Source organism: Mastigoproctus giganteus, chromosome 6, assembly GCF_048544385.1.
Source record: "Mastigoproctus giganteus isolate SK-2022 chromosome 6, ASM4854438v1, whole genome shotgun sequence".
NCBI classification, from domain to species: domain Eukaryota; kingdom Metazoa; phylum Arthropoda; class Arachnida; order Uropygi; family Thelyphonidae; genus Mastigoproctus; species Mastigoproctus giganteus.
In genome coordinates, this window is record NC_143580.1 from 224,631,750 (window position 1) to 224,651,350 (window position 19,601).

General features: G+C 38.3%; 1 protein-coding gene across 1 annotated transcript in view; it reads left to right on the forward strand.

Annotated features, from left to right (window-relative positions):
• The first annotated feature begins 15,116 nt into the window (after positions 1-15,116).
• The window catches only part of LOC150085033 (coiled-coil domain-containing protein 97), a 33,019-nt gene continuing 28,534 nt past the window's right edge, over positions 15,117-19,601 (forward strand). Inside the window, exon 1 of the mRNA XM_090375728.1 lies at positions 15,117-15,945. Coding sequence (XP_090231854.1) covers positions 15,401-15,945 — 545 coding nt within the window. The 5' untranslated portion in view covers positions 15,117-15,400. The remainder of the gene's footprint in view (positions 15,946-19,601) is intronic.

Consider the following 19,601-nt stretch of genomic DNA (forward strand, 5'->3'; position numbering starts at 1 on the left):
ACAGTTTGACATGACAGCACATTGTCAGAATCGTTATGTACTTAAGTCAATGGTGATTTAAAGCTTATGAAACTTTAGGGAAACTCGGGACCAATTAAAGAAAAGATCTACAATCCACCGTTAACTTCATCTACAACCTTTTTTATCGTTAAAAGAAACTAATACCACTACTTTGAATTAGTGGATAATTAAAATATTTTACATAGTCTGTCGTGAAAAAGAAACTTTCTCTAGTTTAAATTATTGGCGAGCAAATAAACTGAAGATTTTTCTATAAATTCTTAAATAAATCAAATGCTCCCCTCTTTTCCTTACCATACAGTTGCGTATTGATTGAAAATATTGGCTCTGCTCTTTCTGTTGGCCGAGAAGGTGTTCTCGCTTCATTGCCAATATGTTCAGGATTTGGCATTCTCTCGGTTTTGAACGATTGCATTTCTTGCTACTTGGAGTGCGTTTGTCAGGCCCTATTGCAAAATCACTTGTTGGGTGATAATTTAAGGAGTCGAAAGTGAGTGCCGAATTGTTCCAGTAATAATAATAAATGATATTAACTGATTTTTAATCTTTGCGACCACTAAACGCTTTGCAATATTTAGCATTAGTTCCCCCCAAATTTCTGTTGAAAAGAAGGTAGTCCGTGTTAATTTAATGGCTAATCTGTCTCTCCATTCTCCTACAAATCAAATGTACAGTTTGTTGCTTGCCTCTTCTACAGCTAATTTCATCTGCACTGCTTTGAATTGACATCCTGTAATTCTCACTTCAGAACAAATGCCACCGCCAGTCAATTTTCTGCCCAACCCACAGAAATTAAGTTTCCTTTCATTTATACTTTCTGATTCATGGTAATTTCCTTCATCCCCCCCCTTAAAAGGGGTGAGGACTGTCTGTAGAAATTAAAGTCCTCTTGGCATATTCAACCCATGCACGATATGAAGTACTGTAGGTTCTCATACCTCCCATGTTTGGGATTTTCACAAAAAAAAAAGCCGTAAGGGAATGAAGATACATTGAAAGACGAAAAAACCTAAATCTTTCAGATTTAAAAAAATCAGATCATATACAGTATAGAAAGGTGTAAAAAAACTTCTCATTAACAAAGAATTGTAGAATTTTTAGTTCTGGTTTAAACGTTAAGAATATCAAGCGAAATAAAAAAAAAATTAAACATCACAATGGAATTTCTTACATAAAGAGAATTTAAATCATTCTCGTTGATAAATTTTTAAATAAATATACAGATTTTTAACATCAGAAGCAATCCAAAATATTTTGTAAGCGTGAATGAATCCTTCTATACATGGAAGTGTATAGAATAACTTTATGAAATAAGATAATTACGAGAAGCTAGAGTTCAATTTATTCTTGAAAATAAGAGTATTGATTTGAAAAAGTGTGGTTGGACAAGAATAAGAAAAAGTTTAATTGAAACAAATGATAAAGTGGAAGAGAAACAAATGATAAAATCTGAAAAGCTTCTGGAATGTTCAAAGCAATCCCAATGTTAATACAGGAAGTTCTCCCTTTAAGGGTTCCCGGGTTTACGAGTTCCCCCCAAGTATCGACAAAATCGAAAATATGAACATTAATTGCAAGAAATGAATGTTAAACATTCATAAATACCTACGTTACAGTAGTTTACCCTGCTTTACGATATCAATCAGTTCAAGAGACACCATTGTATCGTTAAAATATCGTAATGTGAACCCAATAACACATTGTTTTTTGGTAATTCGTTTCAAGATCTCGGAAGTTAATTTTCACTGTATAACTAAGCTATTTATCTCTCTAAAATGTCATTTTTTAAGGTCACGAGCGTGACCTTTTTAAAGTGCACTACCCTTTCATCGTTATCATACGTTCCCGTATAAGAATCAATTTTAAACGCCTTCGTGATATTTTTCTAAAGCACATTTCTGGAGGTCACGACCATAAAACAATTTGCACTTTCCAGTTTATTGGGCTTTTCTGTTACTACAATTATAAACGGGTAGTAAACTTGAACTTGCATTTGCAAAAATACCGATAGCTATAATTGTGTGGTTTTTACATTATGGTGAAATGTCTCCCTTTTACTGAAAAGTTCAATCGTATAAAAAACAATTTTCAGAATCTTCTCCATTTTTTTAAGCTTCGTAAACTTGTTACTCCACGCGAATCGTGTTAGTTGCAACTTGTGTGCCGTTAAAAAAAAATGCTTATGCATGCAATCGTGAAATCTTGGAAACAAACGCATCTCGAAGCATTTCTGAAGACTACTTGTGCAACAAACAAGAGTGCCGAGCCAATAATAAGTGATCAACGAGAGTGCATTTAGTCGATGATGAAGAATAAACATTCTTTAACATCTGTAAGTCGTAAATTTCTCTTATTATAATTTGCCTGATTTTACAGGCTACGTTTTCATTTTTTTGGATAAATCAATCATTGTTTAAACAAACTAATTTCAGTGAGAACGTAACCCCTATTTTTAACCTTATGTCTATGGGAAATTACCGATTTACGAGTTTTCGCTTTACGAGCGTGCGCTAGGAACGAACAAAGTCGAGAATTACCTGTAATGAAATTCAAGAAATAGTCAGCTCATGAAGGTAGTTCTAAACCCTTAATACAAAAGATTAAGATCGTTTCGATTTTGATATTATCAGAAAAACAAACTTAAGAGCAGAATGTGAATTAATATTCATCATGAAACCCATGTGTAAATTTTTTGGTTACTGAGGTAACTACTGCGAACACAGCGCATTTTTCTCAAATGAGAGATATTTGGGAGCAGAAGGCAGTATTTGGACAGCAGTGATATTAGTGCGGAAGGTTTTCCCGAAGAGTTTATTTTGAATAATTATCAAAATCATTTTTCAATGCCAAGAGACAATGTGTATCCAAACATCACAACTAAATCAACGTTTATTTTCCAACAGAAGATAACGTTGACTTATGGTACACAAAAACTGTTGGTTGCACCAAACCAACTACGGCTTGAGGCTCCAGTGTATTGTTTCTTCTAATTGTGTGTGCTCTGGTTGGTCCTCACAGGAGCAGTCGATATGATCATTATTTTCCTATCACTATATGCAAAATACCACGTTCGAATCTTTACGATGATACGGGCATATATATATTTTTTTATTTCTCCACGCCACGCATGAGTAGGTCTGTCTCAAGCCACGGTTGCATAATTTGGTAATCTTTTACTTTAGCGTGGCACCGCTAAAGGATTAACGGAGCGCTTGGGCTCCTACGTGCGGTTCCAACTACGGATTTTGAGGAAACGTGCATGACACTCAACATTTTGCTTATCTCTATGCTGGGATTTGAAACTTCAGGTTGAGTGTTGACTCCTTCCAGAGATGTGTGTGTGCAAGAGATTTGCAATGTTTGCAGCAAGACAATTTTTTTTTATATTTTAGTTAAAACGTTACTTTAACCGACGACTCGATTATTTGCTGTAGAACAGAAGTGAAGCTTGCGGGTCTGCAATTGCGCACTTCATTCTTTGATCCCCTCCCTCATTTGTGAATAAGAAACATTTGAACATGTAGGGCCTGTCCTGAACCGAAGAATGCTCTCAATGGCTAAAGGTTTTCCACTTCTTTTAATATAATTGGAGATTCCATAAGTGAAGGGTACCTTATTCACTTTTAGCTTCAACAATTTTTCACTATCCTCTATTTTCACGAAATTATTTAATTCTCAGTTAAAACATAGTATACTTCTGGTATACACAAGCGAAATTATTATATTGGGGTCACCCGTAATTGATTACATCTACCCATATGTATTTTTGTCTGTAAATTGCGTGTGTTCTTTGGTCGATTTGACTGTTTGTTGGACGAAAAAACCTTGTTATCTACACCTTGAGACCGACTAACTTAGCCATTAAGGTTCCTCGCATCATCGACGGGATTCGAACCCGGACCTTTCCCACCAGGTGTGGGAAGGCCGGTGACGATACTACTGTGCTTCCGCGCAGGCTTCTGCTATACACATCCCTAAAAACTTCTTAACGCTTCAATGTAGACAGAAATATTTATTCGGCTTGTCAGAAAGCTGTACAGGATCATCAATAGTTACGCCATTAAATATCGTGGGCGAATGGATTACATCCCTTTCCATATAGTGCTAACATAAGCAAATAATTATTTGCTATTGTTCTTCGCATTCTTAGAGTGCTCATCATCAGCTCTGGCATTCCCAGCAAACTGGTACACTCACAATGAAAGCAACGCGGAGATGGGGGAAACCCCTGGTGCCGCATGATATCAATATACCTTACATCAGCCATGGCTTGCCTAACCTCCTAGTGACTTGATAGAACACTAGTTTATATTTACTTTAGATTTCTGTCTCCTCTGATAATTTATAATCACCCATATACTTTCTTCTCTATCACTAGTTTCACTAATGAAAAGTTAATTAGTTCTTGCACCATTTGTTTAGGTCTAAATCTTAAACGATATCTCTTAGTTGTTATATAAGACCATTGTAGCCACCTTTAGGAAAGCAAATTTCCTTCCCAGCTCGACATCCAAAATGCACCATTAATGAACCTTATGCAAAAGTTGCGTAGTATGTTGTATGCGATTTTTACATATTTTGCATTTTCACGTGCACTATTTTTGCTTTCCGCAAGGCGGGCTAACTGCTATTGCATCTGGACGGCATTCAACACACTTTCTTCCATGGCGGGAGTTCGCGTCGAACGTGGTCTGCCCGCACTACTCCTGTTAGCTTTAAATGACCCATAATAGCACAAAGTTTGATGCACACGCACAAACAAACGGTGGTCCGGTACATGTCTGTCTGGAAAGCGTTCTCCATAAATTCGTTGAGCGGCTCGTCCATTGCCCTCTGCTAATCCATACACTAGGTGCATGTCTGCCAGCTCACAGTTCGTATATCGATGCATGCTCTTCGTGCGGCGACTACCGCGCCGTCTACCGACTTACGGTGACGTTTCCGGTTATGGGTTCCTATGCGATTCACATTCCTTTAGATGTTACATACTTCCCCTAAACGTTTGTACCAATATTTTTGAGACACCCTGTAGATTTAAGTGAAGTTGCAAGTGTTCCATCACGGCCAGGGGCTCAATAATAAGATCATATAGATAAAATTGCTTCCAATGCATTGCTCATGAGCGGGACGCTCTTCCTCGAGACTGAAGGATTCATGCTCGCCATCCAAGACCAGGTAATCAACACCAGAAAATACATTGCCGAGGTGTCGGCGCCTCCGTAGCCAGATGGGCAGGAGCAACAGTGGGTAGCACACGCTTCTTGATTAGTCCGGGGTTCAAGCCCGTGACCACCAAATACAGAGAATGCGGAAAGATCAGGGAATGACCACCGTATATCCACGGAGCAATATGGCCTTAGTTGCTAATGCTCCTAAAACCAAATAATAACAAACAAGGTGTCCGACGATCCATGTCGACGATGCCACCCTGCCTCAGAAACGATCCAACACATTACCGCGCGATGCAAGGTGATCACCCAGACTGAGTACACTCATAGACACGACCAGGTAGCCAGAATAATACATCAGAAGCTAGCAAGGAAATACCAGTTGATTGAAGAAAGTGTACCGTACTAAAAGTACGAACCCCAGGCAGTACTAGAGACCCCAAGCCGCACTGAGACCGCGCCATAATAACGGATAGGACAATCCCGCACAACAGACCGGACATAACCCTTGCGGACAAGAAGGAAAAGGCTACCTATCTATTAGTCGAATTCCACCTTGCAAAATCTGTGTTGAAAAAGTAACTCTGATGTCTACACCCTACAGCGATCAATACCCGGTCAATCACTGCCCATTTCTAAGCATGACGAGTTGTGCCTGGTTCTATTATCTAGTGCTGCTGCACCAATTTGTCGTCCAGTGGAAGGAATGCAATACCAAAGGACAGGAGCCCTCAGGCTGCCCAACCCAAGGGAAAAAATAAATAAATAAAAAGAAAAAAGAAATTTTTTTCTATGTATAGTTAATACCATTATACAAAGGGTACTAGGAAAGTTTTGCAATACAGCTTTTTTTATTTAATTTTTTTCAAAGTAATTTCCTCTACATTCAATACACCTCTCCATCCTCCGAAACCAATCTTTAAACCAGTTCTGCCAAGTTTCACTAGGGAGTAAAGCACACTCGTTGTCCCAAGCCCGTGGAAGGTCCTCATCACTGGAAAACCGCCTCCCTTTTAGCTTCATTTTCACATGCGGGAACAGTGCAAAGTCGCAGGGAGCAAGGTCTGGGCCTGTAGGGAGGGTGCTCGAGAAGTTTCAGTCCTGTCGTGGTCAAATTTGGCGCGGTGAGCTGGAGCATTATCGTGATGGAGGTACCAGGTGTCCATTCTTGACTTTGGCCGCAGGTTCTTCATAGATCCAATGACTTTAGGCAGGCGTTGTTCAGTATACCACTTAGCTGTGACTGTCTTCTGCATGTCCAAAACGACACGTTCCACAATTCCACTCGATTTGAAAAATACAGCTATCATTTTCTTCTTTACAGATCGGGATTTTCTGACAATTACGGGTGTGTCGTCATCATCAAAGACCCAAACTTTGTTTTGAGCCTTGGTCGGCAGATCGTAATAGTACAGCCAAGTCTCGTCACCTGTCACGATGTTGTTCACATACCGAGATTGTCCCTTATCAAACTTTTTTAACATCTCCCGGCACCAAGTCACACGTCGTGTGATCTGCTCTTCAGTCAGTTGATGAGGCACCCAGAGAGAACAAAGTTTCTTCACGTGCAGATGATATTGCAGAATCGAACGAATTGCTGGTGCATTTAGGCCCAAAGTATCCTCTATCTGTTGGTAGGTCACTCGCCTGTTTTCGTCAAGCATTTTCCTCACAGCAGTAACGTTTTCCTCCGTAACTGACGTTCGTGGCCTTCCCGGCCCCTCAGAATCCTCCAGAGTGAAATTTCCCCTTTGGAATTCTCTATACCACCTGAATATCGTTGTACGATATGGACAATCATCATCTAGTGCAAGAGTCATTTCTTCTAAGCACTGGTCTATGGTTAAACCACGCACGAAATTATACCGCAAAACTGTCCTTATCTCATTTCGTGACCACGATGCCATCGCAAGCACTTTACACTCTCACTACTAATGAATAACTGAGCCCATCGACTTGGCGCGGCGGCTACTATGCACGTATGAACATGTCTCAACATGCAGCAACAAGCAGCTTCCTGTGATTCATTGTTGCGTCATATTGCAAAACTTTCCTAGTACCCTTTGTATACATTCTATATTATTACTAATTTAAGAACAAAACATTTAGTTTCTAAGTTAACAACTGTTTGACCTAGTAAGGTAGAGGTAAGTTCATGAATACATCAGTCTACTGTTCACTACTAGAATTGGTAAACAAGGTGCGTCTTTTTTTAAACACCTTGTCAAAAAACGATTAGAATGCTGCAAAGTTCTTGGCATCTTGAATCAAAATGTCGAGGTTATCAGTCCTAATAGGTTGAGTGCTGTTAAATAGTTCTTGTCTGAAGTCGTCATAAGCCGGGCTATAAAGCAGAACATACCTCCAATCTTCTACTGCCCCACAAAAACACAAAGGGTCAGGTTCAAGTCCAAATTTACACAATTTATCCCGCAGTGAGCCATGTCCAGTAATTAAATATGACGTTTTCATTGTAGGATAAAACCATCCCATAACTTTCTTATTTACAGCAAATGTAGAATCTTCAATGAACTTCCTGGTAGTGAGTCCTGTTTCACTGGATTGCCATCTGTATTTCTACTTCTCAGTGAATTTTGTCCAAAGATTAATTTTCTCCTGCCGAATGTCCGTGGCCGGATTACTTGCAATGTCTAGGATTTGAGTTGCCAAACCTTTCTTTAAGTTATAAATCATGCCTTGGTATGCCACATAAAGATCAATCGGAATACAACCTGAGATCACTTGTAATGCATTAGTTGATGTTGTTCTGCAGCATCTGTGTGTTGCCAATATCATCTTTCTCTGCAATGATAAAAGTTTGGCCTTCACTATGACGTGAATAACCCTAGGAAACCATATCGCAGCCGCATATACTACAATTGGCAAAAATATAGCCTTATAATATAATGCCAAAGTTTCGTGCTTTATACTCTATTCAGCTCTTGAAAGCCTAATCACATTGGCAGTAAACTTCTTAATCTTTTCAGTTACGTTCTTTACGTGGGGATAAAAGAAAATTTATCATCAATTAAGAGACCAAGATATTTATTTTGAGAAACATAAGGAATTTGGGCATTGTTGATATGAAGTTTAGGAGGTCTGTTATAATCCAGTTTATTGTTGATCATCATTTTAGTTTTCGTGTCAGAAATTTTTAATTTGTTTATTCTAGACCATTCCAGCAAATCATCCAGGATTTCTTTCCCATGTGTTTCTAGCAAAAGTCTTGACCTGCCAGGTATGCATTGCACTAAGTCGTCGGCACATGCTTTTTTATTGCAAATTTGACTTTCCTTTAGTAACCATTGGTCTAAAACAGAATTCCAGAGGAGAGGCCCAAGGACCGAGCCTTGTTGGCATCCTCTGTAAATGAATTTTGAAAATACCAAATGTTGTGAGATGACTTTTATCTGCCTATTTGAAAAATAAGATCTAATAACCTGATATAGTAAAGCATCACATTCTGTCTTTCGAAGTAACCTGAGGGCGCTCTCCCACCAGAGTGTATCGAAAGCGCCCTGAAAGTCGATAAAAACAACCATAATGTATTTCTTGTCTGTAGTTTTACATAGATTCACCAAATTTCTGATGGCATCTTCAGTGGAGGAGCCTTTCTTAAAGCCGAATTGTGAATTAGAAATCATATTACTTGTAGCTAAAACCTCAGCATCCTAGGCGCTAATAATCTCTCATAAAGCTTTCCAAGATTTCCTAGAAGGGATATATGCCTTGGGATCCGTTGCCAATTTTCCAGGCTTTCCGAGCATCTTTAATAATGCAATCTTCCAAAAATTTGGAAAAGTTCCCTCTAATAGACATTTGTTGAATACATTCAACAATAATGGGGAAAATGTTGGTGAAATATTTTGCTTACAGCATTTTCAACTAAGTCCATTCCAGGACATTTTGACAGACTGATTTTAGAAATTGCAAGTGCACGTTCATCTAGACTAAATAGTTCCGTGTCATTTGATCCCTTGTAAGATCCGTTAACGAACCTTATCTGAAATTGTTAGGTTGTGTCTTGCTCTGGGTGATCATCAGGGAAAAGTCACTCTATAATAGCTTCAACCGTGGAGAGCCAATCAGTAGTCAGACTTCCATTAGAGTAAACAAAACTATATATCCCATACAGGTAATTCTGATCCATGGGGATCAGAATTACCTGTATGGGACACTAGTTTCTGCCATGAGGATCTTTTGGCTTTCGCAATAGCTTTGAAATTTCCTTACGTAATTGACAGTAGACTTCTTTTAGTTGCCTAACGTCTGTTTCTGTTAAGTATCTGTGCCTTATAGATGCAAGGAAGAAATTCTTCCTTGCATCTATAACCCGTCTTCTCAAAACAGATAACTGGGGATTCCACCATGGGGTGGAGCCAGATCTCCTAACTTTTCTTTTAGTGGATTCAGTCAAAGCTCTGTAAAGAGTGTTTTGCACAAAGTACGCATATTCTATTGCAGATAAACTGTTCAATTGTGCAATTTTATCATCTGAAAATTCTTGTTGCAAGACTTGCTTAAATTTGGTCCAGTTCGTGGTTCTGATAGAGAAGCCGTTTAAATCCTGAAGGTGACCTAAAGAACCTCCATCCCTAACATTTTAATACTAAATCCAAAGTGACAGCACGGTGATCGCTATTTCATACATCCGGGTAGACCATCCAGTTTTTTACATGCTGCGACAAGCATGGAGAGGAAAGGGTAAGGTCTATGTTAGACCGTCCGTGAACGTTCCAAAAGGTTGTTGGCATGTTGGGAAGATTATGCACATTCCAGTGGACAAAACCTCTAGCGTCGTTGCATTCGCTAAACCAAAGTTGAGATTTTGCATTGGAGTCAATTGAAACCAATATATTTGCACTAGGAAAAGTGCTTAAAATTTCTTCCAAAAGATGCATTGATATCTCAATATTATCATTTGGAGCGCAATATAAAGAAACCATGTAGAAGTCTAAAAATTGGGTAGAAATATGGATTCACGTAGAAAAGGATATACAAAAACGAGATATGACTGTTACAGTTAGAGCTCCATTAAATACAACGATGGCAGTTTTTGGCTGCTTGGATTCACATGCAACGACTCTAGCTACTACCGGGTATCCAACAACTTGATATAACTTATCCGTTTGTCTATACATCGAGTAGGACTCCTGAATGTCTACTTTATCCTGCAAACAGGAATCTCTTAGTTCATCTGCAACGCAACGTGAAGGTTATGCGTTCACCTGAATTATTTTTAGGAAGTATTTGTTGGTAGATCTGTTGCAATTTAGATGGTTTATTTGTGTATTATTCATTAGCAATTGTCAGTCTTTCAAGTTCAGCTGCCTTCTGATATTCTGGACAGAGTGGATCCCTTACAGAATGTGCAATGATCTCCATCAAGATCACATAGATAAAATTGCTTGCAATGCATAGCTTACGAGCGAGACGCTCTTCGCTTAGATAGAAGTATTCATGCTCGCATTCCAAGACCAGGTAATCAACACCAGAAACTATAGAAAATACATCGCCAAGGAGCCCTTAGTGTCCGATGACCCATGTCGACGATTCCACCCTGCCTCAGAAACGATCCAATACATCACCACGGGATGCAAGGTGATCACCCAGACTGAGTACACTCATAGACATGACCAGGTAGTCAGGATAATACATCAGAAGCTAGCAAGGAAATACCAGTTGATTGAAGAAAGTGTACTGTACTACAAGTACGAACCCCAGGCAGTACTAGAGACCCGAACCCACAAGCTGTACTGGGACCGCGCCATAATAACGGATAAGACCATTCCGCACAACAGACCGAACATAACCCTTGTGGACAAGATGGAAAAGGCTACCTACCTGATTGATATAGCGGTGCCCAACACTAGCAATGTCCAGAAAACCCATGAGGAAAAAATTAGGAAGTACACGAACCTGAGACACGAGATCAAGGAGATGTGGCATATGCAACCATCCCAATCATCGTGTCAACAACCGGTATGGTACCAAAAATATACATAGCACCCTTGCAGCAATAGGTCTCCCAGAGAACACCTAGAAGGAACTCCAGAAAGTCGGAATCCTGAACACCTGTAGGACAGTGAGAGATTTCCTCGACCGACAATAACACCAGACATTACAACCACCCCGTGTACTTGGTAGCAGTACCCGTCACGGAGTGGAATCACCAAATCAGGGAGAAATAATGTAAGAGCAATAATAATAATAATAATTATTATTATTATCCAAGGTTGGTGTTGGCTTAACATCACATGTTTTACAACAACAATTGAAGGCAGCTAAAAATCTCTTTGTATTAAGTATGGTTTTTTTTTTTTTACTAAAAAAAATAAAATATAAAAACGTATAATTCAGTTTAGTGTGGCCGAAGGAAGTGAAAGGATATTCTGACTTGTATTGTAAATAGTATAAATTTTTCCTTTTAAATAGATTAAATACTTTCTTGTAAATTGTAAATATTTTCTTAAAGCTCTTGTAGTTTTACTTTTTATCATGATTTCCCCCTTCATTTGTATTTTTCAATTTCTTTTTATTCTTACATTACTGTTAATCAAATAATTTTATTTTCTTTTGCTGTTCACAATAAATTGGTACTGTTGTGTTCGGCCCTGGAAAGATTGTGCAAGGCTCAAGCGGTAGAATTTTTTTCAGTCTGGTCTGTACTTGTTAACAGAAGGGACTGTTTCTACAGGGATGAGACACACTTAAATAGAAAGGGTGGAAGAATATTTGCTGATGCTATCCAGGCAGTGTTAGGTGGGTCGGAAAACTGCTAGCTTGGTGGGATACAAGGACTAAAAGATTAACCGTAGCCACTGGCAGAGGTGAAAGCGATTCTTGCACTGTTTCTATTGGAATGAGAAGAAGCCTCGAAAACAACACGCAGGATATTTCAGAGACTGCTGGGAGTCATTGCGGTACAAGTATACACATAGGTTGTGTTAGGGTAGCTAAGAATAGGAACAGGTGCATGTATACTTGCATGTACACCAATGTTAGGAGTTTGGTAAATAAATTTCATGAATATGAGGTATTGCTCAAAGCATCAAAGGCGGATATTGTTGGAATATCAGAGACGTGGTGTCACACAGACATAAGGAATGCAGAACTGGAATTTGGGGAGTAGAATGTGTACAGAAAGGATACGAAGGGAGGAGGGGTTATGCTGTTAGTTAAGAAACACATAAAATGCAAGGAAGTGAAGCCAGTTGACATCGCTGGACAGTGCAGTGTCGAGTCAGTTTGGTGTGACTTAAGCATTGGGAGATCAAAATTGAGAGTAGGAGTGTGCTATAGGCCCAATGACTCTGATGGGTATAATAAGAAACTGTACAGGGAAATAGAGTGGGCCAGTAAATCAGAGAGTCTTATAATGGGAGATTTTAATTTCCCAGATATTCACTGGAATTTGTGGGTTGGTCACTCACACACTAGCAAGGGTTTTGTGGATTTATTGGATGATTGTTTTCTACATCAGAATGTTCGGGAGGCAAGTAGGGGGAGTAATACTCTTGATTTGATTATCAGTAGCGATTCTTCATGCATTAAGAATCTGCAGATAAAGCAACCACTAGGTGGCAGTGATCACAGTTGCTGAAGTGGGATTTACTCAAAGAGGTAACTACCATCAGGGGTAAAAGGAAGGGTTATTGCTTTCGTAAAGGCGACTACGATGGTCTGAGACAGTATTTAAATTCTATACAGTGGGACCAACTGATGATGTTACCAACAGCAAATGCAAAATGGGAAGCATTCAAAGAACTTATCTTGGAAGCTACTAGGCTTTACATACCAACTAAGAAATATTGTTCAAGGTTTAGGCCTAAATGGATGTCAGATGAACTAATGAGACATATGGCAGAGAAGAAAAATGCATGGGATACATATAAATTGACACGTGACACAGAAGCCTATGATAGGCATAAGTTGATCTGTAACCAAGTTACAAAGGAGGTTAGGCAGGCGAAGGGAGATTACGAGAAATTTTTGGCAAGGGATGCAAAGAAAAACAGCAAAGAGTTCTTTACTTATGTAAACTCTAGAAGGTAGGGGATGAATCAGATTGGTCCACTTGATATCAATGGTTCCACTGTTGATGATCCTGCTCAGGTAGCTAACAAACTAAATGAATATTTTACATCGACATTCACACATGAGGAGTTATTCAGCGAGGGGAATGCCCGAGGTGTATTCAACTCTGGCAGTAAGCTAGATAATCTTGTAATAACTGAGAGTAAAGTGGAGGAGAAATTGTTGAAGATAAACAAAAGAAAGGCACATGGGTGGATGGGATCTATCCAGTTATATTAAAGGAGGCAGCAAAGGAAGTAAACAATCCTTTAGCCATAATTATGAGAGCTTCCTTGGACTCAGGGGAGGTACCCATAGACTGGAGATGTGCAAATGTGACCCCAATTCACAGAGGAGGATCAAAGGGTGACACAAGTAATTATAGACCTGTGAGGTTAACTTCTGTTCCAGGAAAATTAATGGAGGCACTGGTTAAAGAAGCACTGCAGGATCATCTAGATAAGACTTCAGTTATAGCTCGGACACAGCATGGTTTTGTTAAGGGGAAGTCTTGCCTGTCCAATTTGAACGGATACTATGATGCAGTCACAAAAGAACTGGATGCAGGAATAACTTTGTTATTATATACTTGGATCTTAGACAGGCTTTTGATACTGTTGCACCTGGAAGACTGCTTCACAACGTGGGGCAGTGTGGCATTGGAGGCAAATTGCTGCTATGGATAAAGGGGTGGTTGAGGGGGGAGAAGACAGAGAGAGGTGATCAATGGACACTGCTCATCGTGGACTAATGTTATTAGTGGAGTCCCTCAGGGATCAGTGTTGGGTGCATTATTGTTTTCTGTATTTATAAATAATATTGATGATGGTATATCAAGCTTAATGTCCAAGTTTGCAGACGATACAAAAGTTGGCAGGGTGTTAAGGATACTACTAACGCTATGCTGATGCAACCGGATCTGGAAAAGTTGAGCAGATGGGCTTCGAGGTGGCAAATGAAGTTTAACATTGACAAATGTAAAGTACTACATATGGGAAACAGCAAACCCAGAGCAACGTATCAACTCTGTGATACTACACTGACAGTGGTAGAGAATAAAAAGGACCTGGGGGTAATTGTGCAGGCAGATATGAAGTTCTCTGAGCAGTGCAGACGGGCTGCAAGTGTAGCTCATGGTGTCTTGTCAATGATATATACAGGAATTTTTCTAGCAGGGATAAAGAGGTGATTATTCCCTTGTATAAGGCAGAATGGTCAGGCCACACCTTGAGTACTGTATACAGGTCTGGAGGCCTCATTTCAAGAAGGATGTAGAGGTGCTGGAACGAGTACAGAGAAGGGCAACAAGATTAGTGATTGGAACAAAGGGTTGCTCTTACGAAGAAAGGCTTAAGTTTTGCAAATTACAGTGTCTGGAGACTAGGCACCCGCGAGGTGATCTGATAGAGGTGTATAAAGCCTTGAATGGTTTGAGCATGCTCAATGGTGATGAGAGGGCATAAATTCAAATTGAGGAAAGACAGATGTAGGATAGATGTGCGGAAATTTGCCTTTACCCAGCGGGTAGTTGGTTGGTGGAACAGACCTTCATCCCTTGTTGTGGAAGTTGATAGCCTAAAAAATTTAAGGCTCAGCTGGACAAGTATTGCGAACGAACGGGGGGGTGAAGTGGAAGGTTTTTTTTTTTTTTTTTGGCTGATGCTGCATAAGCTTGCTTTCTTGCATCATATACATCTACTAATGCTAATTCTTTTTTTCTGGAACAAAATAAAATACAGTTCATCAAAATAAAAATAAAAAAAATTGTATTAAATATTATTGTCTACTGGTGGCGCCACGACTAGTTTTTAGTGTTGCACAAGCGCAAGATGTCCAACTAATGTTTTGAACTTGTGATAAATTTTGTAATGAGGCTTACGCGGTTTGAGTTATTTATTCCTCTTTAGTGTAGTTTTTAACATTTGAAATATATATTTATTAGATGAATGGAAGCGGTCATCTTTATAGCGAAAATTCATTTTGATAGTTGGAGTTTTGTGGTGTCATCACAAAACTTATCATCCAACTTATTCTCTTCATAATGACGCACTTATGACAGACTTATTCTCTTCATAATCTTATATATCCAACTTATTCTCTTCATAATCTTATACATCCAACTTATTCTCTTCATAATGATGGACTGCGCCGTAGAAACTTCACGTAATCCCACAAGCCTCTCCACTTCACCTGATCTTCCTATGGAAATTACTGATGATACCTCACTTCTCGAAAACGTGTTCATAAAATGTCGTATACTTGACCAAGTTGCCCAGAGTAACGCTTATTTTAAAAGTCAGCAGATCGGGGAAGCGGATCTGACCTTTACGGAAAAGCGAAAAATTGCAGGAGAAATACTAGAAAGCAACGTACCATTATTTTTGCAACGCTATGGTAAATATATAACAAAAGAAGATATGGCTTATTTTGAACCGTTTAGCGGCGATTATGAAGTTAACTTTTATTTGAAAGAAATTTCCAAATCTTTTGACAACAGAAAAGTTGCAACAAAAGTGAAAAACAGAAGATATGAGGCACTTCAGAAATTAATTTCGGAAGGGAAATATTTTAGTGATGCAGAAATGAGAAGACGCAGCCCTCATTTATTTGAACAAATGGTAGGAAAGTATATGACAGAACGTGAACGACTCGAAGTGGAGAAGACTGATGAAAATATGAGGTAACTAAAAATAAATTATGATGTATGCGATTTTTGCATAAAGCTTTAATATTTTATGTTGGTTTAGTTTTAGTTACACTACAGTAATTGTTTAGGTAAGGAATGCATGTTATCAGGTTGTGGTATTTCAGCATTAATGATTTCTGAAATTTCCACCTGATAGACAACCTGGCCAAAAAAATATCAACCTTTATTCAGTTTCGAATAACAGCAGTGAGTGGTGCGGTATGGATTCTCTGAGGTGTTTTAGTGCGTTTTGGTCTAATTGTAACCATTCTTACAGTAAAATATTGCGTAGCTGCAAGAAATTTGAAGGAAGAGAACTTTGTTGCAGAATAGTTCCTCCAGCATATCCTACACATTCTCAAAAGGATAGATATGTAACCCTCAGGTGAATATGGGGACCAGGGAAGATGGTGAGAAATCTGTCATGTTAGCCGAACCATGCTGGCAGTGTCATTCATGAAGTGATCATCGCCTTCAGGTTAAAAGTGTACCATTGTAGGGTGCAGTAGATCTCTGATACAAAATTCAAGTACTCTCTGGATGACATTTCACCTTCCACTGGTATCAGTGGACTCAATCCCGGCCAACAAAACATTCCCCATACCATGATACCACCTCCAGATTCTTGGGTTGTTTTAACAATGTGTAGGATATGCTGGAGGAACTATTCTGCAACAAAGTTCTCTTCCTTCAAATTTCTTGCAGCTACGCAATATTTTACTGTAAGAATGGTTACAATTAGACCAAAAGAAGGGCCCATTTCTTTGTGGAGGTTCACAAAGACTTCCATTGTTCCACTGCCCATTCATGATGTTTTTGGCATCGCTGCAAATGGATGTTTCTGTTTTTCTCTGAAACAAGTGGCTTCCGAAAAGGCAGGCAATTGCCAATATACTTCAACTTCTCGAATATCCTCTACCAATTCCTTAAATGCCGATCTACAAGTAATTCTCCAGTGGGGCAAAGACAACTTAGTTGATTTCAATCCTTCTAAAACTCAGTCTTATCTTATATCTCGCAAAAAGGATTCTTCTGCTTCTACACTTATCTTTGGTGACACTCCAATTTCTAAGCAAAATGAAATATCTCTTTTGAGGATTACCCTGACTTCTAATCTCTCTCTTGGCACAAGCATATTACTAATATTGCTTCCTCTGCATCTAAAAAACTTGGTTTTCTCTTTCGCTCTCGGTGTTACTTTTATTCCAAACAGCTGTTCACTTTGTACAAATTGCAAACCCGCCTTACCATGGAATATTGTTCCCACATCTGAGGTGGTGCCCCCAAAACCTCTCTCAGGCTTCTAGATTCCATTCAGAAGAGGGCAGTTAGGTTAATTAATGATTCCTCTCTAACAGAGTCTCTCCACTTGCTGTCTCATAGATGTACTGTTTCTGCTACATGCCTTTTCTACAGATACTTCCATGGGCACTGTTCTTCTGAATTGGTTTCTATAATTCCCGCTCTCTCCTTCAAAACAGTCCGAACATGTGCCGCCACCAGCCAACATCCATTTACTGTCCAACTTCAAACTCACAGAACCAAATTTTCATCTTCCTCATTTATTCATTCAACTGCCGTTTTCTGGAACAACCTTCCTTCATACGTATTTCCTGAAAATTACAGTCTACAGAAGTTGAAGTCTAATGTCAACAAATATCTTCTTTTATCTTCTCAACCTCCAACCCAAGCATGGTACTAAGTACTATAGGTTCTAATACCTCTCGTGTTTGGGGTTTTCATAAAAAAAAAAAAAAAAAAAAAAAAAAACAATTTCTTCAATTCTCCGCATGTGGTACCGGTTGAAATAGGGCAGTTCTGGGCTTGGTTGACTTAAGATATTATTTGCTGCACGCTGGATGTCCTGTTTTTTCCATACAGTCCTCCTTAGAGTATGATGGCTTCACTCTTGAAGTATTGTTTTTCTGTCACATGTATGCTTTTGAAATGTGGAAGAATTGCTTGCTTTCTTGTCAATAAAAGCTTTTGAAATGAACACGTTATGTCTTTGGTTTCTTGAATTTTGGCCCCTTCTCAACATGCACAATAAGATGTTTTTCAGTCTTATCAAATAAGACCGTATAGGCTGTAATCTGTCATGTTAGATAGATTACTGCAGTCGAACAGCCTGTGCAGTCTTTATACTCAATGAGGCAACACGTTATCATCCCACATCACAGTTTTCTTTGCATTTATTTGCATTTCTCCTGTCTATGACTCTCTTAATACAAAGGTTTGTATTTTTTTGGCCAGCATCTGGTTTTAAAGATGCTAAAAATCTTTAGAATTCCAGGTCTTAGAATCAAAAGTCTCAGTCTATTATACTAATTCATTGCTAAAGACAGTGACCAGCTATAGCATAGAAACATTTTTTTCTTTCCCACCCTTCCCCAGTCTAGCAGTTACCAGATAAGTCAGTTCTTTCAAAAAAAAAAAAAAAAATATATATATATATATATATATATATATATATATATATATATATATATATACGTATATATATATATATATTGTTATTTTGTTATGTATATATTTTAATGTATACAGCCACTCAAAACAATGTATAATCATACAGTTTACCTGTGATTGACACCAAGAATATTCCTCAGCAAAAGTTTCATCTGTAATAAAACTGAATACAGTTCTAAATACCAGATTTCAGTTTTATTTTTTTAGCTATGATTTGTGGATGTATAACTAGTTTTGCTAAACTTATCCGCATAAAAACATGCTGTCGTTTGATTTGAAGAAATTCATTCCCAGATATATACAAGATTATTACAAAAATAGCACAGTTTAAAGAATTTAAATAGTAATGTCAGTTGAAAATAAAAAAATAATAATAACTTACCAGTTTTGTTGTATGCTTACAGACGTTCAATATGACTTCTGTGGTGGACTCTTGCTAATATCCAAACAATACCAAAACTCTTCTCACACTTTGAATAAGGGGTCTTGGTCAGTTGGATCTAGAGTTTAACAAACCAGTATTTCCTTAATGTCCAGATTAGCTAAGAATTTTATAGTATAGCTTCAAGTCCCATTAACAAGTTTACCAGATGATAAGTCAATAATAAGTCAAAGAATGAAAATATAAATTGTCATTTAACTAAACTTATCTCATTTCAAAATAGGTTTGAATACTACAAAACAGTTCAATGGTGATTGTGCAATATTATTTAGATCAAATGGCCAGTAAAGTGGACCTCAGTGTAATGGCACTTGCATTGCAAAAACACCCTTGGATACCCAGCACTTCCTATTCAAGTATTTATACTTGAATGGAAAGCATCTTTCAGTGAGTGCTGCCACTTCTCATCTGTATTTCTAAGTAATTATAGACACAATTTATAATAGATAGCAATGCAAAAATAGATTTTAAAATTGGAAATCATTACTGTTAACTATTTTTGGCCAATTTTGGCTTACAAAAGCCAAAACTCTCTCTCGAATTCAGATCCAGGAGTTGAAAAAATTGAATCAAGTAATACTTAAATAGATATAGAAGATAGACATAGATTATATCATAAAAGAGCACGAAATCAATAACTCCAACTAAAACAGGCAGAAAATTCTTGAAATTCTTTTTTAAATGCAGTATATGTCCATCAGAAAGATGTATAGTTTTTCACTCTCAACTTATTTGTTAT